At 47.5% G+C, this 27,705-nt stretch overlaps 1 protein-coding gene across 1 annotated transcript in view; it reads left to right on the top strand.

Annotated features, from left to right (window-relative positions):
* Positions 1-26,523, top strand: part of LOC109979365 (contactin-associated protein-like 5) — a gene marked incomplete at its 5' end in the record, with an annotated part of 33,780 nt that extends 7,257 nt beyond the window's left edge. Inside the window, 9 exon segments of the mRNA XM_065962149.1 lie at positions 333-503; positions 1,402-1,620; positions 6,402-6,641; positions 8,593-8,820; positions 13,447-13,580; positions 15,466-15,553; positions 15,682-15,882; positions 19,615-19,689; positions 22,759-26,523. Of these exon segments, the coding sequence (XP_065818221.1) occupies positions 333-503; positions 1,402-1,620; positions 6,402-6,641; positions 8,593-8,820; positions 13,447-13,580; positions 15,466-15,553; positions 15,682-15,882; positions 19,615-19,689; positions 22,759-22,967 (1,565 nt within the window).
* Positions 26,524-27,705: the final 1,182 nt, after the last annotated feature.

Genomic DNA, 27,705 nt, shown 5'->3' on the forward strand with positions numbered 1-27,705 from the left:
ATCTGGTTGAATATTTACCAGAATAGAACTGAGTGTGGTTTAGTGTGTAATGATCTCCTGCACACCTGTGAGTGAACGCCGTCAGTGGAACAGGAAGCCATGTTGTGATTCCACAGATAAAGAAAGACGATCGGCTGCAGAGAATAATGAGAGTGTGAATTCAGACCTCCAAAGACCGCTCGCTGCTTCCTGTTTCATCACACCAGTCCACACTGAGTTAAAGATCGGATGTCTCGCTGCATTAAAAACCTCCTTTGGTTGATCGAGATGTGTGAGAACAGGAGCGAGGGAACCTTCCTACCTCCTACTCTTTTTCCTTTCCTTTCTTGCAGAGTCTATTTGGAACGCGGCGTCTTTCTACCAGGAGTCCTCCTACCTCTACTTCCCCACGCTGCAGGCCGAGCTCGCCTCCGACATCTCCTTCCACTTCAAGACGAGCGCTCCTTCAGGCGTGTTTCTGGAGAACCTCGGCCTCAAGGACTTCATCCGAGTGGAGCTCAGCGGTGAGTCAACACGACGAGCAAGAACAGAGGAGCGTGACAGCAACATGAAAAAATATCTGCCTTACATTAGAACAGAGATGAACATAAATATATACTGAGGATTTCTCTCAGACTGGCTATATCCAAACTGACAGTTTAATTTCCCAGAGAGGCGGGCTGTCAAGGCGGCGCAGCGTGATGCTATCCTAATGACACCGTCAACAGCATGGCCGCGCTGCCTCCGCTCGTTAAGAGCGTCCCGTTACCGCTCGTGTAGTCGAGCAGAAACCCTTAATGAACACAGCAGATTCATCCATTCACACTGTCACATCACATATATTTACACTCCAGATCCACTCGTGTACAAGAACACCAATGAAGAAGAACAGCTTCCACGTGCGCTCGCTGCGATTCAGGCGCAAAGAGCATATCTAATAAGCACAGAGCGCCGCTCCTCAACAAGCTGCACGTTACTTCATTTATTTTAGGTGTTGTGAAATTGTTGATTACACTGTGTTTTGTTCTCCAACCTGAGGGAGGAGCTCTCCGTTATGAATCACTGCAGCTTCAGAGACAAGCTGAAATATTGACGAGCTGTCAGCCGAGCCCCCTCATAAATCTATTCAGGTCATCAAGTTCTCCCAGCAGCAGCATTGTATCACATTGCATCAGAAAGAGGAAGAAGATACAAACCCTGATATCACATTCAGCCTGACCCTCTCTGTGTGTGTGTGTGTGTGTGTGTGTGTGTGTGTGTGTGTGTGTGTGTGTGTGTGTGTGTGTGTGTGTGTGTGTGTGTGTGTGTGTGTGTGTGTGTGTGTGTGTGTGTGTGTGTGTGTGTGTGTGTGTGTGTGTGTGTGTGTGTGTGTGTGTGTGTGTGTGTGTGTGTGTGTGTGTGTATATCCCCCCGGTCCTGCAGCTCCCTCTGTGGTGGCGTTCTCCTTTGATGTGGGTAACGGTCCGGTGCTCCTGTCCGTGAAGTCCCACCTCCCCCTGAATGATAGACAGTGGCACTACGTGCGGGCCGAGCGGAACGTGAAGGAGGCGTCCCTGCAGGTCGACCAGCTGCCGCTCCGCTTCCTGGAGGCGCCGGCTGATGGACACCCTCGCTTACGGCTCAGCAGCCAGCTGTTTGTAGGTAGGCTGGACGAGCGACCACCAGAGACATCACGCCTCAACCCGCAGCAGTCTGTACACACTGGTGGGGTTTTATCTTTGGTTATATTATTAATAATTATATTTAATTTAATTAATATAAATAACAATGTTATTAAACTATGTTTATTCAACTCTGGGGTCACCACCCTGAAATCAGGGAAAAATAACCAAAATATCACTCAAATCAGTCTCAAATTAGTTACTTAATTACTAATATTATTAATAATTAATAACTATATTTAATAAATTGAAGGAGAGAGAGAGAGAGAGAGAGAGAGGGCACCATGAGAGCACCATGTGAAGCTACGTCAGGTAGGTACAAAATGGTGGACAAAGACAAAGGAAGCCGTGTGGTTTAGCTTGAGCTCTCTGAGCTGAGTTCAGTAACTATAACTTAAACACCAGAAAGCAAGTGGCCAGACTTTGATTCAACGACAGGTACACTGGTCTTTCTGTTTGTGAAAGCATTTCACTGAAAGTAAACTAGCATAGCATTGAAAGAAAACACATAGAGGCTAACATGGCGCTTCAGCAACAAAAACAAATGCAGCAGCTTACAGCAGATAATAAACAGAATGTGACGTTCAGTCAACAATAATGCACAATTATCAATTGTTATAAAATAAACCTTCCTAAACTATTCTGTGCCCAGACTAAAGCCTTACTTGGAATCATTTTTCTGATGACTGTTTCAAGGTTCGGTTGGTCTTCAATCTGTTGAATCAACAGATTCAGGCAGGTTTCCGTGGCAGATGAAAAGAGATGGCAGCAGGAGTCAGATTTGAGACAAGAGCAATGCTCTGTTGGCTTTCTGGTTGCAGGAGTAGATTTTCCTTGGTGTGTTCTTCTTCAGGTAACAGTGGCTATCTGTGGCACTCCTGTCCAGTTGCATTCACCAACGTTGACGAGAATAATAGGAAATAATCTCTCTGTGCTCGAACCAGATAGTTACTTATTGCGCCAAAACTCCTAAAACAGACCTTGGAGGTAGGCCAGGTGAAGCTGGAACCTTGTGAAGAGAGGTATCCTCTGGTGTAGGGAGACCACACGTGAAGAGATCGAGCAATGAGAGGCGGCTGATTTTATCGACCCTTCACTTAACACCATGTGTTTGATGTTGAAGAGCGCATGCTGGGAGTGTTTCTGCAGGGCAGGGCATGCTGGGAGTAAGAGTCATTTAAGTACTTGTGCTCAGGCTTCTGTGGCTACAGGCCGGACCTTTGTTTCAACACATGGAGATCCCAACATCCCCCCTTCGTGGGGTTGCAGGTCACGATCTTTGGGGCTACCCACGGGCTAGACAGTCCATGTGTCTGGGATTGAGGAGAAATGTTTGGTGCAGTTCATTAGGGAATCAGTCATTTCTTTGCCTCACACGGGGCACCATTTGTTGGGGTTTTATCAAGTCAACTTTGGTTATATTATTAATAATTATATTTAATTATTTATTAATATAAATAAATATGTTATTAAACTATGTTTAATCAACTCTGGGGGCACCACCCTGAAATCAGGGAAAAATAACCAAAATATCACTCAAATCAGTCTCAAATTAGTTATTTATTAATAATATTATTAATAATTAATAACTATATTTAATAAATTGAAGGCGTGAAATCCGTACACAAAGCCTTCACACCCAGCTTATATCACAATGCAAATGCACCAGTAATCACAAACAACTGCTCTCTTAAATTATAACAGAATTTATTTAAACAAAGCAACATCAATCCAAAATCAATGAACTTAATCAAACAAATAACTATCATAAACACAACTATTACAACACACTTAACGTCTATAAAACAACGCCAGCGTGCTTCATCTCGTGCTGACTTCAGGACGTCTGAGGTCATAGCGCCGTCTGCACCCTGCGGCCTGCACCCCGCGGCCTGCAGCTGTACTTCTGTTATTCTCTTGAGCACATAACAAACGAGCTGTTCTCCACGTGAGCACCATCTTTTACTACGAATGAACTCAGGTAAACACTCGTGACAACTTTGAGGAATGTGTTCAACATGTGTAACCACATTTAGTCACCGGACGCCGCCCTCGTGTCCTGGCGTCTAAAAAAAGCTTCACCTGAAACAGATGTCGTGTCACTGACTCCGCTTATTCTGCCACTCAGTCTTCAACGGCTCGCTCTCGTCTCGCTCTCGTCTCGCTCCTGCCGATGTGTTGAGCTCTTGCGTGCACGCCGTCTCTCTCTGTGTGTGCGTGGTCATTGCACGTCTTCTTGCTGGTCCAGTCGCTCATATGCTGGCAGAACTTCCAGAGATGTTGTTCTCCTGATTGTTGAAGTCTAAGGCACTGTGGGAGTCAGTTTGTGAATCCACAGTTTACTGTCAGCCCTTCGTCAGGTGCTCGAGGTCACAGATGTTCAGTCTGAGTCGGAGCTTCACTCTCCACCGAGAGCTGAGTCTTTAAATGCTCGTCCTCGGCTTGATAAAGAAATCAAATCTGCACGGTAAGCTGGAGTGCATTAAAGCTGCGGCTCTGAAGCTCTCCTCCCCGCTCTGAAATTTCAACATGTCTCTGTAATAACACAGCCAGCATCCGGAGGGGACACAGATAGCATTTAAAAAAAAGAGCGTCCTCTTTCATGTCGACTCAGTTTGAGGCCTTAACGCTTCATTTACTTTGAGGAATAATTCATCAGAGGGACGCAGCGACTAATGGAAGCAGTAATCTTCTGTCATCCTCAGAAGGAGTGATTATTATATTTAATTGTTTCTGTGAGAATGTAAAAAGATGTCATCTTTACGTCTCATCGCTCTGATAAACAAAGATCAGTGTGTCGTTAGAGACGAAGTTTCAACCTTTTTGTGAACACAGAAATAAAAGATGAAATCAGAATGTCAGTGTTTACTGAATTAAAGCTGGAGGAGATAAATAAGTTAAATAAACTCTGAGCAGCTCGAGTGTGATTCATAAAAAACTCAGTTCTTATCGTGTGTGGTGAGCAGCGAGACGACGGACTCAGCACGCCTCACGCTAACGGATTAATTCACTGAGTCTCCACGCTCACAGCTCGCCAATCTCACGCCTTCAAGCGGCACTAAAGAGTAGATAAACATGGCTAGCTGTTAGCAACCTGTGGAGAAAAAACATTTCTGTCCATCCAGCTTCATGTTTTACTGTTGTCGCCATGGTGATCTTTGTTGTGCTTCCTGCTTCCTGATGGAGCAGGAGGAGGTCAAAATCCCTCTGAACACGCCTCAGGAACATCTGATTATTGGACCTTTACTGACTTTGTTCTGAGGGGGAATTGAACCCAAAAACCACCCCTCTTAAGAAGACAGAGATCCTCATTGGAGATCGGGTTTTTTGGGTTCTGTTGTGATGGCTCTGCTGGTGGCTCTGGTGCTGGTCGGGTTAAAGATGATCAGGATTATATTTCTCTGAGTTCTTGTTAGGTGTTATTTTCCGTCTGTGATGGATGATGCCGGTTAAAAAGAGATTCTCTGCTTTTCTGCATCGCAGCCTTTTCTGTGTCCGTGTGCAGCGTGTGATGAAGGTCCTGCTCGACCAGCATGGGGCCGTACGTACAGATGTTATTGCACTTAGTTTGTCTCAGGAAGGGGTCTGTGTGCTCCCGGCCCCCCTGCTGTGTCAGCAGCGTGCAAACAGAGCGAGTGGCTGCCTTTCATGCTATTAACCCCGGGTGCAGGTTGATGTTCTGGGACGCCCTCAAGTCGTTTCTCTCTGCTGGTAAAAAACCAGCCATGTGAAGTTTCTCAGAGAGTCCTGATCGTTAGCTTTCAGTGACAGCACGGCGGGACATTTTACAAACACAGAGCAACAGCACAGAGAGGTTTCTTTAAAACGTCTGACTGGCTTCTATCAACATGCTTTATCTCACACACACACAAACACACACACACACACACACACACACACACACACACACACACACACACACACACACACACACACACACACACACACACACACACACACACACACACACACACACACAGGCTGACTGGCTTCTATCAACAGGCTTTATCACTCTGAGTTAGTGTCAGAATCAGAAGCATTTTCACTTGGGCTTGTCTCTGGATTTTATATCAAGACCTCCTCTGATAGTTTATTTTTCCACGTCATTACTCTGATTAGAAGTCTAATCTCCCTCATGTCCTGTTTCCCACAATGCAAAGTGGCAGGTCAGAGGTCGACATGACGGACAGCAGCGTTCATCGTAACAGAGGAAATAATCTCAATCAGACCAAACCACACAAAGAGCCCTCCAGTTCTCTTTGTTGATTCTCTAAATCATGAAAATCTAAATGAATCTCTCGTCAGCTTTCTTCAGATTGTAAGTGGACGCCACGCTGTAACGGCGTTTCACATCAGCCGGGCTGTTGATTACTTCCTCATTGAAAGACCAGAAACCAGCTTAGACCGGTCTGGTGTTCTGCAAAATAACCACAGACTGGAGGTCAGACTACAGACTCCTGTCACAAGCAGTATGTCTTAACATAGTAACAGTAACTAAGGAGGGCGTGGCTTAACAAAGGGGTCACTTCCTGGTGAGGGCGTGGCTTAACAAAGGGTCAATTAGGTGTCATAAAGTAAACATTTGACTGAGTTTATCTGTTGTTTCCATCAACTATAAATATTAGTGATGTCACCCGTCTGTTCCTGCAGGGGGCGCTGGAGTAAAAACATATTTATATTTGACTCATGTTTTATAAACCTGCTGAATAATTTAAAGGATTAAATGATCGTTTAACGTTGAACTGTTTGTTTGTGTGTCAGGAGGAACGGCGTCCCAGCAGCGTGGCTTCCTGGGCTGCATCAGGACTCTGAGCGTTAACGGCGTGAGCTTCGACCTGGAGGACAGAGCGCGGCTGACGCCCGGCGTGAGCTCCGGTTGCCCCGGTTACTGCAGCGGCTCCAGCAGCCTCTGCCACAACCGAGGGCGCTGCATCGAGAAGAACAACGGCTACGTGTGCGACTGCTCCCAGTCGGCGTACGGAGGGACTACCTGTGACCAAGGTGAGCGGCGCCGAGCGACCACACGGGATTTAATTCAAAGATTAACTTTGATTACTCCAAACAAAGAATCGATCATTGTGAAGGTTATTCCAGCGCAGCGAAGAAAATACGAGTAATGCAAGAGGCAATTAATAACCTGACTGAGTCGCACACACACAGACACACACACAGAGACACACACACAGAGACACACACACACACACACACACACAGACACACACACAGAGACACACACACACACACACAGAGACACACACACAGAGACACACACACAGAGACACACACACACACACACACACACACACACAGAGACACACACACAGAGACACACACACACAGAGACACACACACACAGAGACACACACACACACACACAGAGACACACACACAGAGACACACACAGAGACACACACACACACACACACACACACACAGAGACACACACACACACACAGAGACACACACACAGAGACACACACACACAGAGACACACACACAGAGACACACACACACACACACAGACACACACAGACACACACACACACACACACACACACACACACACACAGACTCAGTGTTGATGGCGTTCTCTCTGTATCGTGGTTAACCAAACGTCTCCTCGGCGTGTGAATAATGAACGTGCGGCGTGATGCTCGGACTCTGCTGATAATAAATAAATATATTTATTTATGTTTGTTCTCTTTTTTTCTGCAGTGCAGCAAACATCAGCCTGCACGAGTTTCACAGAACATTTACTTCCTGTTGTTAAACGTCTCTTCAGCGGCGCTCTGTCACATGTCCCGTGATGATGTCAGAGCCGCCTGGGAGCGAGCGCTAACTCGTAGCTCGTCCTCTAAAACGTGGATTCTCTCTCCTGGTTTTTATCAGCTGGTGAAGCTGCAGATAATGAATCTCTTTTAGATTGTAGTTTAGTGAGAGTCTCTGCTCTCCTCAGATAAACACGAGAAATCAGGACGGCAGCTCTTTAAACAGCTTTGTACTTCGACTTTTGACGTTTTAAAAAGTGACTTGAGACTTTACTGTTTGCAAAGCGAGCTGTCAGTGTCGCGCTCTTCACTGAGTGAATAAAGACATGATGAGCTGCCTCAGTGAGCGTGCTGCTGCCGAGGCGCTCTCACTGGAGAGACTGCAGCGATGTGAAACAAGACGCTGATGCAACACAGTCCGACACCTCTCCACAAGCTGTGTGACGACTCATCATCCTGCTGTCTGTGTCTCCTCTTCATGCTAGCTCTTCATGCTAGCTCTTCATGCTAGCTCTCCATGCTAGCTGGTGTCTGTGTTCAGTAGTAGAAACGTTTCATTTATTGCGTCTGTTTTCTGATGTGTTCTGTCGTATCTGTTGTAGAGTGAGCAGGACTGAATAGTCTTTAAGTCAGAGGAGCAGAGGCGACTTTAGAGTGAGAAATATTCAAGGCGTTCATGTTCTTATGCTACTAGCTTATCCGCATTCTTTCAGCCTGCTAGCTAAGCTAACAAGACGTCTTGTCCCGCGTCTGACTCCCAGCAGCACGCCACTTGAGGGGGGGGGGGTGAGGGTCTTCCTATTGGCTGTTCTGTTTCTGTTCATCGTTCCCTCTCTCATCATGACGTGTGTTGAACCTCAGTCTCTGTTTTCTGTCGTTTCTGTTGCCATGGCGACACTCACTTCCTGCTCCTCTCCTGTATCTCTTCGACTTTAAGAATCAAACCGAGGGGAAAGGATCTTTACGTTCAGGTTTTTAGTCCTGAGCCTCCCAGGTCTCTTGGGTGAAATGGCCTTGTAGCTGCATGTCCCCGGTTCGATTCCCAGCTGGCCAGGCCGCTGCTGCATTAATATATTCCCTTTTCTCGCCACGAGCTGTCGAATAAACGGAACAGAAAGTAACCTTTGCAGAGAGAGTCACAGCAGCCAGCGCTGAAACCCCCTTTTGTCCCCCCGTGTGTGCAGAGGTGTCGGTGTCCTTCGACTCGGAGTCCTCGGTGACCTACACCTTCCAGGAGCCGTTCTCAGTGATGCAGAACAGAAGCTCGCCGGCCTCCAGCGTTTCCACCGAGAGCAGCAGCCGAGCCAGAGAGGACGTGGCGTTCAGCTTCGTCACGTCCCAGCGGCCCGCCATGCTGCTGACAGTCAGCACCTTCAGCCAGCAGTACATCGCCGTCATCCTCGCCAACAACGGTTTGTACAGCTTCTCTTCCTCTCACTGTAAAGAGCTACGTGGATCAGCTGATTCATGTTTACAAACATTCTGCAGCTCGTTAAAGTGATGAACTGTTTGAAATCATCCAATCAGCTGACATCATGCGGCCCTCTGGTCAGTCCCTCGTTGAAATCACAGTTATGGATTTAATATGACGGACTGCGAGCGAGGTGAAAGGTCAGCTTCATCGGGGTCATCAATCAAACGTTCGCCACGTGTCCCGTCGCTCAGAGATCAAATCAGCTGTCGCGTTTTACCCAGGAAAAATGTTTCAATGATTATTGTTACTCTGAGAATTTCATTGAATGTTTTGGTTTAGTGTGTTTAAAACCCTGCGGCGTTCTGTCAACCAATCAGAGCAGCTGATCGGCGTCTTATGCAGGAAGTCAGCAGCAGCATCAGAAGGGTTCACGACTGAAGGGGGAGGAGTTACAGATCCTTCAAACTAATTTTTGCATTTTAGTCAATTTGACAGAAACTGTTTTTTTTCTTCTTCGATGACAAAGACCGGCGTGAACTGATCCCCGATGAACGCTATACAAGTTTCTGATGGAACGACCTTTGTGTTTTCTCGTGATAACGGCGTGATTATCTCAGTTTCTGGAGATAACAAAGTAATTAACTGGAGATCCCAAGATAACGGCGTTAAGGAGAAGAGTTGCACGCTCAGCTGTTTTCAGTGCTTTCAGACAAAGTGAACGTGGTCACCTCTGGACAGGCGCCCCGTGTGCACGCGGCGTGACGCTCGACTTCACAGGATCGTGTTACTGCATGAACACCGTGAACGTGATGAAGGACGCCTCTCGTCTTTGTTTAATCCTTTTCATTTTATTATGTTTCAGCACTCATAGGCTGACACACAAATGTGTTGCCATGGTTACCGAAGGAGCTTGCATAATTACACAGGCTGCTTGCCTCCTCAGCTGTGGATTTTTTTTGTCCACTTTATGTTCACACCACGAACCAACGAGAGTTCAAAAACGCGCCGAGATCAAACGGGGAAGAAAGGGAAGTCAAAAACAATCCTGCAGAGTCTTTTATTAAAGCAGAGAGAGGCCAATCAGAGAGCTGCAGATTGAACAGGAGGATGTTTTTAATAAATCTCAGGTTTATTTGTTGAAATGAGGCAGCTCATGTGTATCATACTGCTCACTGCACAGCTGCCAGGATGGAAATAATACGGGCGCCGCCCCCTCGACTTAGAGCAGACTGATTATAGGCTAATGAAAAGATGAAACCCCTGCTGCTCTGCTCCTCCTCTGCAGCTGTCTTCATTCAGAGTCTCAACGTCCAATAAACCTGAACTCGTCAAAGTGCAGAAGAAAGAAAAAGACTCAAATGTTTTATTTGATTGAGTGTTAAAGATGTACGCTGCATTTATTGAGTCCCAGAGAGGAGGCCATTAAGACGTGAAGGCTGCAGAGACAGAAGAGCAGCTGAAGAGAAAACAACAACCACCCTGTCCCCTCTCACAGCGAGCTGAAGGTGTGGTAACGCTCGCTTGATAACGGTCGCTCGATAGCGCTGGTTAACGGGGCGGCCGATAACGGGCAGTCAATTACGGGGCACTCGATAACGCACGGTCGATAATGGACGGTCGATAAGGCACGGTCGATAACGGACGGTCGATAACGGGGCACTCGATAACGGGGCACTCGATAAAGGACGCTCGATAACGGCCGCTTGATAACGGACGCTCGATAACGGGGCACTCGATAACGGACGCTCGATAACGGGGCACTCGATAACGGACGCTCGATAACGGGCGCTTGATAACGGGCGCTTGATAACGGACGCTCGATAACGGGGTGCTCAATAACGGGCGCTTGATAACAGACGCTCGATAACGGACGCTCGATAACGGGGCACTCGATAACGGACACTCGATAACGGGGCACTCGATAACGGACGCTCGATAACGGACGCTCGATAACGGGGTGCTCAATAACGGGGTGCTCAATAACGGGCTGCTCGATAACGGGACGCTCGATAACAAATGCTCGAGAACGGGGCGCTCAATAATGGGGCACTCGATAACGGACGCTCGATAATGGACGCTTGATAACAGACGCTCAATAACGGGTGCTCGTTAACAGGCGCTCGATAACGGGCGCTCGATAACGGGCGCTCGATAACGGGCGCTCGATAACAAACGCTCAATAACGGGCGCTCGATAATGGACGCTTCATAACGGACGCTCGGTAACGGGGTGTTCAATAACAGGCGCTCGATAACGGGCGCTCGATAACAGGCGCTCGATAACGGGCGCTTGATAACGGGCACTCGATAACGGGTGCTCGATAACGGGCGCTCGATAACGGGTGCTCGATAACGAATGCTCAATATCGGGTGCTCGATAACAGATGCTCGATAGCATGCGCTCGATAACGGGCACTCAAAAACGGGACGCTCGATAACAGACACTCGATAAAGAACGCTCCATAACGGGTGCTCGATAACGGATGCTCGATAACGGATGCTTGGTAACGGGGTGCTCAATAACAGGCGCTCGGTTACGGGGCACTCAATAACGGGGCACTCGATAACAGACACTCGATAACAGACGCTCAATAACGGGGCACTCGATAACACACGCTCAATAATGGGACACGCGATAACAAATGCTTGATAACAGACGCTCGATAACAGACGCTCGATAACAGACGCTCGATAACAAACGCTCAATAACGAGTGCTCGATAACAAACGCTCAATAACGAGTGCTCGATAACAGACGCTCGATAACAGGGCACTTGATAACGGGGCACTCGATAACAGACGCTCGATAACGGACGCTCAATAACGGGGCACTCGATAACGGGTGCTCGATCAATAACTCTTTCCTGTAGTTACTGTGTAATTTTCCATTATTGTATTTTTTTATTTAACTGATGTAAATATGTTTTTATTTTTAATAATTATATTCCCATCTCCTGTTTTCTTGAGCTGCTGTAATGCACAAATTTCCCCCACGGGGATCAATAAAGTTTATCTTTTTCTTTTTTGTTTTCATTAATAACGGATGCTCGATAACGGACACTCGATAACGGACACTCGATAATGGACGCTCGATAACGGGGCACTCGATAACGGGCGCTACATCTTCAGGGGTTGCCATCACAAATCTGAAAAGAATCAGAGAAAAGAAAGATTTGATGATTTGATTTAGATTCATGTTTCGAGTCTGGAGAAGAAGGAAACGTGTCGCTTTCGTTCACCGGGTGTTTCCTGCTTTAAGCTCATTGCAAACTTTGTAGGGTCATATTGAGTGACATCGCTGCGCTCCTGTAAGTCAGTGTCCTAATACACCCGTCCGTGTTATATCTGCACGCCCTCTCGAGAAGGGCAGAGGAGACACTCCACGCCGCGACCTCCGTCTACACGAGCGCTCGCCGAGTTCACAATGGATCACAACATAAAGCCCTTCACGTCTTCACCTACACACAGGGAATTGTAATATTGACCCAGCAGCACTTGACTATGCATATCTCCCCGACTCTTTGATGTGTGTGTGTGTGTGTGTGTGTGTGTGTGTGTGTGTGTGTGTGTGTGTGTGTGTGTGTGTGTGTGTGTGTGTGTGTGTGTGTGTGTGTGTGTGTGTGTGTGTGTGTGAGGAACACGGAGCACATATTGACTTATTCAGTGTGTGGGCGAGGAGCTGTGAGATAGAGATCTCAAAAGCAATTGAAGAAGTTTAGATAGAGACTCTATTTATAAAGAAGTCTCGTTTCAGTAAATAGGTATTCTCTCTCTCTCTCTCTCTCTCTCTGTCTCTCTCTCTCTCTGTCTCTCTCTCTCTCTCTCTCTCTTTCTCTTTCTCTCTCTCTCTGTCTCTCTCTCTCTCTCTCTCTCTCTCTCTCTCTCTATGTCTCTGTCTCTCTCCTCTGTCTCTCTCTCTCTCTATGTCTCTGTCTCTCTCTCTCTTTCTCTTTCTCTCTCTCTCTCTCTCTCTGTCTCTCTGTCTCTCTCTCTCTCTGTCTCTCTCTCTCTCTCTGTCTCTCTCTCTCTCTCTTCTCTTCTCTCTCTCTCTGTCTCTCTCTCTCTCTCTCTCTCTCTCTCTCTTCTCTCTCTCTTTCTCTGTCTCTCTCTCTGTCTCTCTCTCTCTCTCTGTCTCTCTCTCTCTCTTTCTCTTTCTCTCTCTCTGTCTCTCTCTCTCTCTCTCTCTCTCTCTGCTCTCTCTTCTCTTCTGTCTCTTCTCTCTCTCTTCCTCTCTCTCCTCTTTCTCTCTTCTCTCTCCTTCTCTGTCTCTCTCTCGTCTCTCTCTCTCTCTCTCTCTCTCTATGTCTCTGTCCTCTCTCCTCTGTCTCTCTCTCCTCTCTATGTCTCTGTCTCTCTCTCTCTTTCTCTTTCTCTCTCTCTCTCTCTCTCTCTGTCTCTCTCTCTCTCTCTCTCTCTCTGTCTCTCTCTCTCTCTCTCTCTCTCTCTCTATGTCTCTGTCTCTCTCTCTCTCTCTCTATGTCTCTGTGTCTCTCCTCTCTCTCTCTCTCTCTCTCTCTCTCTCTCTCTCTCTCTATGTCTCTCTCTCTCTCTCTCCTCCGGTGGGCTCTCATAACGCCGCCAACACTGGAATATGTTTAACATGAATATGTTCTGCTTCCTGTCCAGGGAGTCTGCAGATCTGGTATCACCTTCAAACAGACACGAGTCCAGACATGTTCAGCCCCGCCCTCGGCAACCTGGCAGACGGGCGACTCCATCGAGTCCGGATCCACCGAGTGGGAAAGAACCTCTATGTACAGGTGAGCCGAGGAGGCTATTTCAGAAGAACGGTTTGAGCACAGGAAAAGGCGCGACTCGTTGAATTCAGATCAGTGTGCAGCGAGCTTCAAGGCGTCAGACGAGAACGTTTTCACAACCAGTTTCTGACCTTTGATTGGTTAGTTTAATGTGTGCTTCAGTTAGCTGGTATTTTGGCTTCACTTTTGTAAAATAGAAGGAGACAGAGATGTGCTGTCCATATTATTTTACCTTCGTAAAGTATCCGATTACTTGAATGATAATTCTCGACATCATGACATCATTCTGCTGGTTGAAATAAAGAGTGACAGGAAGAAGCATTATCACACATGTGGACGTCTGCTGTAGAGACAAGCAGAAACCTGGCCTTAAAAATCCTGCAGTTCCTGGAGTGTCCACTAGAGGCTGGCTGCAGAAGCACAGGAAGTCACATACACACCCATTCTAAAAAGCCTGTTTTTACAGCAGAGATGAACATGTTTACAGCCTGGTTCAAAAAACCAAATAGGTGTGATTAGCTCATGTCTGGATGGACACACACTGTACGGGGGGTGAATGTTTTGATGACTCATCAGTTTTGATTTGATGAAGGATAAGAGTTATTCACAATAAGGCGTGTAGCTGACCTGATTGACAGGTGGGCGCGGTGTAACGGTTTGTCAGGAGGTTTAAAAACCCGCCTCAGCTCCAGCTCTCAGCCTGTCGTTAGGTTGACTCAAAGTTAGACTGAGACAGCATTTCCAGCATGGAGACCACCATCGATGGGACTCCAGCGCCCCCTGCAGGAACAGACGGGGGACGCCATCGATGGGACTCCAGCGCCCCCTGCAGGAACAGACGGGGGACGCCATCGATGGGACTCCAGCGCCCCCTGCAGGGACAGACGGGTGACGCCATCGATGGGACTCCAGCGCCCCCTGCAGGGACAGACGGGTGACGCCATCGATGGGACTCCAGCACCCCCTGCAGGGACAGACGGGGGGCGCCATCGATGGGACTCCAGCGCCCCCTGCAGGAACAGACGGGGGACGTTACTCAGACTTCAAACATGAATATAGTTCATGTTCTGAAGTATTGAAAAAGGATTTTGATTCTGTGTTTTTACGGTGATTTCAAAGCGTCTCCTTTGACGTCTCCTCTCCTTTCACATCTCTAAAACTCTGTGACAGGAGATGTGTCAAACGTTGAGTACTTTTGATCCCAGAGTCTTTGTGCTGTTAGATTTTCTTTCCAAAGGGGACATTTAAAATGTAAAGTCTCCTCTCTGCTCTGGTGGCATACAGGTGTGCTTAATGTTCACCTGCCACCGCCGGCGTTCGGCGTGCAATTGGCAGTTGGCAGGTGCTAATTTCCCTCCCTGCCAAAGTTTCTTTTAATGCATGTGATGACAGCTGATCACCTGGATGTGTTTGAGAGCTCCTTTAAGGCAACGTTTAGCTCTGACTTCCAGACCTGCAGAAGTTATTTTTATGAATGTAATCATCAGACGTTTATCATACCAGTGAGGAAGTCAGATTTAACTTTCTCTTCTTCTCCAAACATTAATCAGCGTGAGCGATGCTTTTCAAATCGACGTTCCTCTGCATTAAAACGTGCACATGAAAGCTCTGTGTGCATTTTTAAAACGGCCATAGATGTCATCAGAAACCGGCAGCGCTTTATTGCAGATCATCAAGTTAAGTGATGCAACTGAGTCAGCGCGGTGGAGCGGGAGCAGAGGTCGACATCACTTCAAAGCTAACTGTGGGCGGATGTGGTTCAGTGTGAAGCTGCAGAGAACACGGAGCTCGATCCATAATGTATTGAAATGTGCTGCTGCTGCTGCTGTTAGCACGGTTTAGATTTCTTGTAATTGGCTTGTTATTTGATTTCTCTCCACTCAACCAGATCGACCAGGACATCCACACAAAGTACACACTGTCATCTGATGCAGAGCTGATCCTAATCAGATCCCTGACATTGGGCAAAGTCACCAGTAAGTCCTCCCACCGTGCGCCGCCGTCCTCCCTTTGTCTCTGCTGCTTTTGTTCTTCTCCCCGTCTCCGTGCGGAGACTTTGGATGTTTGAGTGAAAAGTAAAGAATGATGTCGTCGTCTGTGTCAGGAGGAGACGACTTCAACCAGGAAGTGGTGCGAGCGGCCTCCAAAGGTTTCGTCGGCTGCCTCTCCTCGGTCCAGTTCAATCACGTGGCGCCGCTGAAGGCAGCGCTGACCAACCGGGGGAGTTCACTGGTCACCATCAGAGGTCCTCTGGTCCAATCGAACTGTGGCGCCCTGGCAGAGTCCACCTCGCACACGCTGCAAGGTAAACCGCTTCATTAACCCTCACCTGGATACTTATTTTAATATTTCATATTTACTCTCACACACAGTGAGACACACACACACCACACACACACACACACAGTGAGACATGCACACACACACACACACACACACACAGTGAGACACACACACACCCACACACACAGTGAGACATGCGCGCACACACACACACACACACACACACACACACACACACACACACACACAGTGAGACATGCGCACACACACACACACACACACACACACACACACACACACACACACACACACACACACACACACACACACAGTGAGACATGCGCACACACACACACACACACACACACACACACACACACACACACACACACACACAGTGAGACCATGCGCACACACACACACACACACACACACACACACACACACACACACACACACACACACACACACACACACACACAGTGAGACATGCGCACACACACACACACACACACACACACACACACACACACCACACACACACACACACGGCGCTGTTCTCCCGCTGCATCAGCTGATCCCCTCTCTCCACTGTAAGGCCTCTGAAGACGTACGGGGAGGGGGGGTCACTCCGTCCCCCATCACGCCTCCACCACATTCACACTGAAGGAGAAACGTCACAGGCCGTAAATATGGCGGCTAGAAACGTTGCTCTGAACAGGGCAATTAAAAATGTGATAATCCAGTTATTTATGGAACATGAGGATTATCTTCTTCACTCCACTGTCCATTAAAACCATAATCAAAGATGTCACTGTGCGCTCGGGGATTTAAAGGAGACGACTTTATTAACGCACTCTTCAGAGGACTCAATCAGGAAGTAATTGACAAATTAATCTACAATCATCAAGATGCAGCTCCAATTAAAATCTCCGTATTTATGTCTCCGATTCTTAAAGCCTGATGTTTGTGCTTCCCTCGCTCGCTCTCATCGTGCTCTCTCTCTCTCTCGCTCTCTCGTGCTCTCTCTCTCTCTCGCTCTCTCGTGCTCTCTCTCTCTCTCCTCTCTCTCTCGTGCTCTCCTCTCTCTCTCTCTCTCTCTCTCTCTCCGTGCTCTCTCTCTCTCTCTCTCTCTCTTCGTGCTCTCTCTCTCTCTCTCTCTCTCGTCGTGCTCTCTCTCTCTCTCTCTCTCTCTCTCGTGCTCTCTCTCTCTCTCTCTCTCTCTCGTGCTCTCTCTCTCTCTCTCTCTCTCTCTCTCTCTCGTGCTCTCTCTCTCTCTCTCTCTCTCGTGCTCTCTCTCTCTCTCTCTCTCTCTCGTTGCTCTCTCTCTCTCTCTCTCTCTCTCAGATGAGTGCAGTTAAACTCTGTTTACCTCATTATGTAGTGTGACTGTGTTTACTGAGCACTTATCAGACGCAATCCTCCAGGATTTTACACTTCAGCATCATGTTTTAAACCACACATGATGTTGAAGTGTTAAATCCTGCAGTTCCTGGAGTGTCCACTAGAGGCTGGCTGCAGAAGCACAGGAAGTCACATACACACCCATTCTAAAAAGCCTGTTTTTACAGCAGAGATGAACATGTTTACAGCCTGGTTCAAAAAACCAAATAGGTGTGATTAGCTCATGTCTGGATGGACACACACTGTACGGGGGGTGAATGTTTTGATGACTCATCAGTTTTGATTTGATGAAGGATAAGAGTTATTCACAATAAGGCGTGTAGCTGACCTGATTGACAGGTGGGCGCGGTGTAACGGTTTGTCAGGAGGTTTAAAACCCGCCTCAGCTCCAGCTCTCAGCCTGTCGTTAGGTTGACTGAAAGTTAGACTGAGACAGCATTTCCAGCATGGAGACCGCCATCGATGGGACTCCAGCGCCCCCTGCAGGGACAGACGGGGGGCGCCATCGATGGGACTCCAGCGCCCCCTGCAGGGACAGACGGGGGGCGCCATCGATGGGACTCCAGCGCCCCCTGCAGGGACAGACGGGGGGCGCCATCGATGGGACTCCAGCGCCCCCTGCAGGGACAGACGGGGGACGCCATCGATGGGACTCCAGCGCCCCCTGCAGGTCTTAAACTGGCCTCGAACTTCTCACCTCTGTTGGTCTTGCAGGTCCAGAACTTCCTCTAAATATGAAAACAGGACTTGGAGCATCAGTCTAATTATCTTCCTGATAAAATGTTACTGTTCTTCAAAATGACTTGTTAGCAGCTGATTGTGAGCGTAGCTCCTGACAGTTTGTGAGAAGCAGACGTCTGCCAGCTGTGCTTCCAGTCGCCTGCCTGTCTGAACAGATGCATTCACATCGGTACCAACAGAGCAGCTGTCTGCGCCGGCTTCTTAACACCAACACAAACGTCTTTTTACACTTTCAATCTTATTTTTATGTGTGAGAACAGATGTGTGAGAATCGAGCTCAGAGTAACGGGCAGAGAGTTTTAACAAGATGAAGCTGAGAGAGGGAACGTGATGGACCGGGTCTGAGAACACCGCTCTACATGGTTAAAGGGAGCGCTACATGGGGGCGCTGGTGGAGCAGTGGTTAGTGCACGCGCCCCATGTACAGAGGCTGTAGTCTTCCAAGTGTGCGGCCCGGGTTTGAATCCCACCTGTGGCTCCTCTCCTGCATGTCGTTCCCCACTCTCTCTCTCTCTCTCTCTCTCTCTGATTTCTGTTTCTAGCCACTGTCCTGTCTCTACTTTAAAGGCACAAAAAGACCCCTCCCCAAAAAAAGGAGCGCTACATAAAAAGGTGATAATAGAGAGAGGAAGAGGGGCGACAAAACGTCTCAATTATTGACCCGGGTCTGAGTACGCTTGACCCCAAAGTCCGGTTCATTCAAGTCCGTACTGTGCCAGAGTCCACTTACAGAGGTGGTCTCTGGTTCATGTGTACTCAGGTCGGGGAGATGTGAACGCAACCGTGCCCAAACAAGGAAGTGGACCGCTACACGACGGTGTAAATCTAAACGGCTCCTGTCGCTTTAAGAACCGTCGTTTCCTCCTCTGAGCTGCACGATGTGGACGCAGGAAGAGGGTCGACGTTGGCGTCTCAGAAATAACAAAAACATCCTCACTTAGCAGGATGGACACAGCGCGTGAGTGGTTGTCATGGTTACCTCTTTCAAAACAACCAGGTGCATACCGCCCCCTGCTGTATCGGAGTGTGAACAAACATAAGATGGTTTGTTTTGCCTCGTCATTAATCGGTCGTTGTTTTAGAGACCACTCAGCTGATTCTTATTCTTAGAGAATGTGATCCGGACCCTCCATGAATCCAGAACAATCCTACAGAAACATTTATCAGGCTGAGTCACCGTGATGATGACTCACTTCCTGATTGATCATGTCCTCAGAAACAGGAAGTGGAAGGCTCTCATGACTTCCTGTTTTTTCTGTTTCTAAATTAAAATCGTGTTAATTGTTGTGTTGGCAGCCGCACGAGACAGCTCATGAAAACACCAGCTGTTCGCCTCGCGGCGTTCTGTCTGTCGCGCTTCATTCAGTCTGACACGGCTTAAACGAGTCATCACACATCAGCTGACCCCTCTTCATCACCTGCTCACGGCCACCGCTTGACTCGGGGTCACACGGCGCCCGGACCTGAAGGGGGTGATATTTAGATGAGAGGACGTCGTTGACATTTAAAAGTCGTTTCTCAGAGGAGGAGATTAACGTGGCGAGAAGTCAAAATGATATTTGGTGATATTTCTGAAGTCACACTCGTGTGTTTGTTTCTGCTGCTTCAGATCAAACGGCGACAGCCAACAAAGACAAGGAGCAGCATCAGAGCGGCAGCCAGAAGGACTTGGCTGTCATCGCAGGTTTGTAGCTGTTTTTTCTGCTTCATTATTTTTCCTTTGCTTAATTGAAAACGAGCCCCAGCTGTTCGTTGTTTGTCATTCTCCCCATTTGCCTCCAACCTAATTCTTTCTCCTGGTCTCTTGATAACTCAGCCTCCTTTTCATTACTGGTGATGAAATTAAAGGAGAGTGTTTCCTGAACAGGGGAACTTCCCCCCCTCCTGTTACTTACTGTGTATCCGTCATGTTGTTGAGATGATGCAACTCGATCTGCAGCATCAATATGAGACAGTAAATTAAAGGTGACATATTCTCCTCCTCTTCTTCAGTCTGACTAAGTCTCAGAGCTCCTCTTCAACATGTGTGTGAAGTTTCTTGTTCTAAATCCACTCTGACCCTGTATTTGATCATGTCTATAAACCCCTCTATTTCAGCCCTGCTCAGAACAGGCTGTTTCTGTGTCTGTACCTTTAAATATGTAAATGAGCTGTGTCTGACCACGCCCCCTCTCTGGAAGGGCTCGGGTGTACTCGGTCTTTCTCGCTCCATGTCCTATTGTTTACGGTGAGAAGGCAGACTCAGAGGGCAGAACAAACACCTAGCTGTGGGAGTGTCACCCACCTGGGGGAGGGGCTACTGCCCTTTGTGATGTCATGAAGGGAAAACCTCCAAACGGCCTGTTTGAGCACACATTTTCTGAGTCAACCGTCACAAATCAGAACAGTAAAATCCAGTGAGAGGACAGAGTCTCTGCAGACACAGTCACCACCACACATGTACGGCGGCCCAGAAGGGACAATGGAGCAGCTTCACTTTAGGAGAAGTCTGTTTTATTTTGAAGGAGGAAGCTGCTGACTCTATTTATAAAACTTTTCATACCTCCACGTAGATGTCTGTACTGTGAATGTGAAGCTAGAGGAGGAAAAGTTAGCTTAGCCTAGCTTAGCTTAGCTTAGCTTAAGATAACATGGCGTTTCCTCGGCCTCATCAGAAACATCATCTCATCCGTTCTGAAGAGAACTTCAATAGAAGAACAAATCAATCAATGTTCTAATTAAGTTAGCGATATGAGGACCAATCAGAGATCAGATCAAGCACAGTGTGAGGCTCTGAGTTTACTCTGAAGGAGGCTGAGTCTCTCCTCTTCCTGTTATCTTAAGAGTTGATTCTCTCTCTCAGGTAACGATCAGCGCCCGCAGAGAAACGGGCATATGAGCGTTTTGAGTTATGATCGCGGCGAGACGAGAGGGAGGCGACTCCTCGAGGACGTGTTGATGTTAAAGGAGAAGACGAGATTGGATTTCAAATGAACCTTTCCAGCTGCAGGACTCAAAGACAAGCGGGACGGAATAAAAGTTCACATTCTTTAGATCGAGGTCAAAAGGTCAAAACAAAGCAGGAAGCTGAAAGAGGAAAAAGGAGGTTAGACGAGGACACATCAATCTGTAGGTCAGGCGGGCACAATGAGGCAGAAACAAAAAAAAACAGGAAGCGAGGGAATATGCAAATGAGACAATCTGACAGGAAGTGAAGAACGGGCCGGTGGATCAGAGGGGGGGCCGAGGGGGGGAAACGAGAAACAGGTGTGCAGTGAACGTCAGGTGATGGCGATGACAGCAGAGGAGGTTACTGCGGGGCACGAGGAAGAGAGCACTGGATGAGAAATGACGGGGGGTGGGCGAGGTGGCGAGGTGGGGGGGGGGAAGAGCGCTGGATGAGAAATGAAAGGAGGGGGGGCGAGGGGGGGGAAGAGCGCTGGATGAGAAATGAAAGGAGAGCTCGTCTGCAGCAGGAGAGACAGAGAGGACAAGAGACTGAATGCTGAGTGCTGGCTGGGTGGAGAGACTGCAGGGGGGGGGGGTGCGGGGGGGGCAGGGGGGGGTGAGAGGAGTCAAGTGGGAGGGGGGGAGGAGCGAGGAGGGGGGGGGCAGCCTGCCTGCAATACCTCCAGATTCTCCAATCAACACGTTCTCTCCTGTTTGTTTAATTAGAAAAGCAGACGTGTGAAAACAGTTTTCACTCTCTTCAGAGTATTTCGGGCCTCCGACCAGCCGAGGCTCCGGGAGGTGTGGCCTCCTCCGTATTAATAACCACGAGGACGAGAGAGCGGGATCAACGGTCTAATCTGAGTGGACACAAAAAGGCGAGAAGCGTGATTCACAGAATGTCAAACCTTTTGTCGAGGAGTCGGGATCACAGGAAGGACTTTTAAAATCATATTTTAAACACTAAAGATGAAACGAGCTTTCAGACATTCTTCACTCAGAGACGATATAAAGAGTTAATATTCAAATGTCTTGAGAACATTTAAAGCAGAAGACAGGAACGCGTGTGTGCACGTGCGTGTGTGTGCGTGTGTGTGTGTGTGCGTGTGCGTGTGTGTGTGCGTGTGTGTGCGTGTGCGTGTGCGCGTGCGCGTGCGCGTGTGCGTGTGTGTGTGTGTGTGGTGTATTAAAGGACAAAGAGAGACTCTCTAGACTCTGCCATGCCAAGGACCCCCCAAATAACTGTGCTGTGACTGAAAACAGGTTATTTACATCTTCTCAGGTGTTTGCAGTGTGTGTGTGTGTGTGCGTGTGTGTGTGTGTGTGTGTGTGTGTGTGTTATTTCAGGGATGAAAAAAAGTCATGCAATAAATCAAACGGTGCATAAATAACGTGCTTCCTGTTTGGATGAACATCAGAATAAAGTCATGAATGATGCAGCGCTCACTAAGTGATCAAAGACAAGCTCTCATTCTTTAAATGTCTCGTTTCACTTCTGTTTTCTTTTCTTCATTAGAAATACATGACGAGTGCGTCTGCTGGATATTACTGAGTTTAAAAAAGTCAACATGTGGAAGAGGGCTGTAATCGACTTAAATAAGCATGAAGCCGGTCAGACCAGTAAGCCCAGTGTAATGTCCAGCAGTGTAATGTCCAGCAGTGTAATGTCCAGCAGTGTAATGTCCAGCAGTGAACTCTCTGATGTGTGATGTGGGGTTTTGAACTCATTAGCAATGAGAGCTGATTGTCTGTATGTAATTGAAATGAGGTCAACATGATGTTTGATGCTGACAGCTCTCTCTCTCTCTCCCCGCTGCGTCCTCAGGTGTGGTCACAGCGGTGGTCTTCATCGCCGTGTGTGCTCTGGCTGTGATAAGCCGCCTCCTCTACCAGCAGCGGCGTGCCCAGAGGAGCAGCAGCAGCAGCAGCGGCGACATCAAAGATGAGAACAGACACAGCATGTACACGGACTACAGGACAGAGATGCACCTGCACAGCTCAGTCAGAGACAACATGAAGGAGTTCTACATCTGACTGTGGAGCTACAAACTCACCTCTCTCTCTTAGAAAAGAACAAACAGGTGGACGTGCAGCTGCAGGATTTCTTACTAACATCATGTCTGTGTCCTGGAAGTGTCTGAGGAACACTGATAAACCTGCAGCTGGTGGTCCACACCTCCAGCCTGAGCGAGCGCCTCTACAGATCTTAGTGTTTTTGATGTTGGTGAAACTGTCAGAATCAAGCTGCTGTGGTTCCTGCTGTGCAAAAATGTGTAAAGCAAAAGAGGACGGACGGACACACCGCGGTCCATCCTGAATGCGCACAACTTGAACTCCTTAGTTTGAAACCCTAAGACGCTGAATACTCCCACATTTCAGTGGGGACTTAAAGGTACCAGCGAGTCGGGGGAATGTAGGCCAGGCCTGTAAGATATGCACACATCCGCTGCTGTCTTTGTTTTTCCAGTGGTGGTGAATGTTGTAGAAGAAGAAGAAATGGGAACAATACTGCCTATACTGTATGAGTGCCTAATTTGCATACAAGTTTTTATTTGAGGAGTTATTCAGTCACATTAACATCGAGCAGCACGCAGAATAAAAAAAGAAAATCTGGTTTTCTCCCCTCGTGCACCACATCTGCAAGGTGACCATTAGTGACTTCTGGTTTCTTTCACTGTTCTCTTTCTGCAGCGTTTGAGGGAGCATGGAGGTCGACAAAGTTAAAGAGGCAGGCCCGGTTCTACGACGCTGCAAAGGAATGCATTAAGCTGCAAAACAAACAGAGACTCAGATTGTGTTTATTACATCCATGATCTGAAGGTCATGACCCGTTCTCTCACCCGGGCGCACATGAGGACGCACATGAGGGCGCACATGAGGGCGCACATGAGGGCGCACATGAGGACGCACATGAGGGCGCACATGAGGGCGCACATGAGGACGCACATGAGGGCGCACATGAGGACGCACATGAGGGACCCAGAACACCTCCCCTGTTCTTTATGGCTCTCTCCGGTCACTGTGGCTGCACCCCCTTTAACCTCAGATGCACCCTAAGTCTTTTGTTCTAGAACCGGACCTGCCTTCAAATCCAGGAAGTTTTCATCTTTTCAGGGCTGCACCCGACTCAGTGTTTTGTCAGTTTCATCAGCTCGGCTCTCCACTCAACGATTTGGGCTTTCATTTGATTTCTGTGCCACCTCGTGCCGGATCATTCAACACGTTTTTTTATTTATCTGTAAAATGTCTCTGTGCCGGAGTCATCTTCAACCGCAGCTGTCAATCAAACATTTGAGATATTTCACTTCATGTCAAAGTGTTTAACCTGTAAGATTGTTTTTAATGAAAAGTTCAAAGTTAAAGGGAGAATGTGCGATTATTTGATCCAGTAGATGTCGCCTTTGAGCACTAGCATGAAACCAAAGCAAACTTTTATTTGGCCACGCCTCCTCCATACTGAAGGCTCCACTCTCCTCCAGAGACACACCTCCAACCACTCTCCACTCACGTTTGCACGAAGGCAATAAGCGCAAGCAGCAGACAAAATAGCTGCAATCACCTGTGTCCTGCATTGTTGTGTTAGCATGCTAATGTTAGCTAATGTTAGCTCTTTAGTTAGCGCGTAGCTTCACATTGTTGTGTTAGCATGCTAATGTTAGCGCTCTTTAGTTAGCTCGTAGCTTCACATTTCATGTAAACTGACACAGAATGAGCGTGATCTAAAAACTCTTACTAACATCCAAATAATTAGTTTGAACAGTCTTTCAAAATATTTTATGTTTCAAAATATTTCAATATACTATATATTCTTTATTCATTAATAAAAATACATTTCAGACGGCCCCATTTGAAGTCCATGTGGGGTTGGGAAAGCCTGCACGAAGTCCTTACCTCTAAATTGTTTTTCAAGTGTTTTGGTGGAAGAATCTTGTGCACAATGTGTCTCCAGTTAAAAACCTTATGAAAGAAAAACAAAGAGGAAAAACTAACCTAGCACCACCGCTAGCAGCAGCTCAGCTTGCAGCAGCTCAGCTTGCAGCCCCCTTTGACCTCCTTCAGGCTGCTCTTGAAACTTTGATTTCTTTATTTCTACCTGTGTAAATACACATATCTGTTACCCTGGAGAGGAGGGGACCTTCACAAATCATTCTGCTGTCAGTAAAAACAAGTCAGGCTCAGAGAAAACAGCAGCTCCTCGTGCAGCCTCTTCTGACGGCCCGTGTCGGCAGAATCTTATTTTTAAAGATTTGTAACGGTGACGTTTTCTGTTTATTTGAGTTATGAGTCATGTTGTTTCAATGCTCTGTGTGCAGAGACAGCTGGAACAAACTGAGAGCTGAGATTCAAACTGACAAAACGTGTCATGACATGTAATTCAAACAGTCAACCTGTAGGGGGCAGCCCTAATGTTGTGTTCTTTGTGTTTATTTCCTCACAAAGCTATCTGTTCATGTTGTGTTTTTTTATCGGGGGGATATTTAGCTGATGTCGTAGAATATTTGGGGATGATTTTTCAAGCAGATAGAAATCCCTTCATGCTTAGACCGTGCGTTGTACAAAGGAAGTAGACGTTATATAAAGAATACAAATAAAGGAGAGGATTATAGCACCTCCATGAACACCAGAGAGCCATCCACGTACAAAACGTGCTGTGAGTGGCGGGAAAATGAAAACCCTCAATATATGAATATATCCTGATTGGAGACGCCACACGACAGCAGGAAGTGTTGAGTTCAAGACACACTGATGGAACCTGAACGCACCATCAGTGTAGCTAACCATGAGTCATGCTAGCTGAGGTTTAATGCTTCATCACAGCGTGCTCGACTGTTTGCAGACGACTCGCAGCTCTCCTGGTTTGATCACTTTGTGTGGAGCTCGTCAGCAGCGCTTAAAGATTTTTTGCAACCAAGAAGAAGTCGGAGATGTTCCACTTTGTCTTTCTCGGACTACAGGGACACATGTTTAGTTTTTCAGCTTCCTCAGGACGATCCTGAAACAGAAACGAGAAGACGAGTCGTCCTGCAGCCGGAGCTCGATGAACACGTCCTCTTACAGTCTGGATGTAAACAGAGAGACGTTTCCTTCTTGTTCTCGATCTTCACCTCTCTCTGGACAAAGGGAGAAGGCAATGCCACCTTCATTTAAAAATTGGCTTCCCATTAAGAAAGCAGAAACTGAGGTTCTGAAGAGTTCAGTTTTCCTCTCATGAACCGACGTGTTAAGTTGCTCCGTCGTCTCGGCTTCTTAAATGTAAAAAAGGTTGAAAGGGACGCAGCGAGACGTCTGTGAAGACGTTTGACCGATGGACACAAAGACTGAGAAAGAATCTCGCCCGTCCTGGAGCCGCTCTGCATAACCATGAAACTACTGAAGGTGATGTCGGGGGAGGGGCGTGGTCAGACGACGGGGGTCTCGACCCCGCCCGTGCATGTCCTGTTTATCTGAGACGGCGTCAGAGGACATGAATGAACACGCCTCCGAGTGTGACATCATGTGGTTACTTCTTAATGATTTGTATAGCTGCAGTTTTATTAAGGATCTATTGTATAGATGTATAATTTAATAATAAAAGTCGATATATTGTTAACCCCGTGTTGGAGAGTCACTTTGAACCAGCTTGTTTGTCTGACAGGTCACGCCATGGATGATCCTCTCGCCTCTGGAAACAGGTTTCATGCATCACGTCACACCGGGAAGGTTAGTGACGTAACCCGGGATAAAAATAAAGAACTCGAACTACAAATTGATTTAAGCTATTTGTTCTTTTAGAAAGGGTCGTGTACCTTCTAAATGGTGGTGGTCAATTTAAAGTCCTGAGTCCGCTCAGTCGAAGTCAAAATGCTTTCCATTCCAAGACGAGACGAGATGAGGCGAGCGGTCTTCAGACAGATTCTGAGTTCTACATCTCTCAGCTCTTAACACTCAGATGCTGTGTTGTCAGGTCCGCTTGTTATAAGTGACTCTGGGCTTGTTTTTCTGTAAAGAAGTTTGCATATATCGTCAGTTGTGGGTTGCAGGTTTTTGGGCGTGTTTCCTAAAGTGCGGTTGTTTGTTTGGACTTTGCTCCCTTTATGAACCCCCTGCTGATTCACTCCCAACTCTCCACAATAAAGTGAAACACGATCACGATAATTTGTCCTTTTCCAGGATCCGTCCACAACCCTCAAGAGCTTTGGGGATCCATCCACAATCCCAGGCATTGTCGCTCTAAGGGGGGGATTATGGAAAAAATATAATAAAGAGTGGGAGAAAGAGAGAGAAAGAGACTGGATCTGACCTTAATACAGCATGCTGATGATGCTGCACCGAAAAGCACTGTTTTAAAACAAAATGAGACAAGACAAGCACAAATAAATAAATATATACTGTTATCAAGTGGCCTCTCTCTTACACTGTGTGGTAGGTTAGGTCACCTGTTGGGCTTCATTTTATTTATTTGAGGAGCCAGGTCGCTTGTTTCTCTTGCGAGATCTGGCAACACTGCTCAGATGTTCTAGTTCACAGTTTCACTTGCAGACGTTCTTCCTGTTAGTGAGCAGACTCAGGTCCTGATGAGTGCTGCAGACTCAGGTCTTGATGAGTGCTGCAGACTCAGGTCCTGATGAGTGCTGCAGACTCAGGTCCTGATGAGTGCTGCAGACTGCAGACTCAGATCCTGATGAGTGCTGCAGACTGCAGACTCAGGTCCTGATGAGTGCTGCAGACTGCAGACTCAGATCCTGATGAGTGCTGCAGACTGCAGACTCAGGTCCTGATGAGTGCTGCAGAC

This window comes from Labrus bergylta, chromosome 13 (assembly GCF_963930695.1).
Source record: "Labrus bergylta chromosome 13, fLabBer1.1, whole genome shotgun sequence".
Lineage (NCBI taxonomy): Eukaryota > Metazoa > Chordata > Actinopteri > Labriformes > Labridae > Labrus > Labrus bergylta.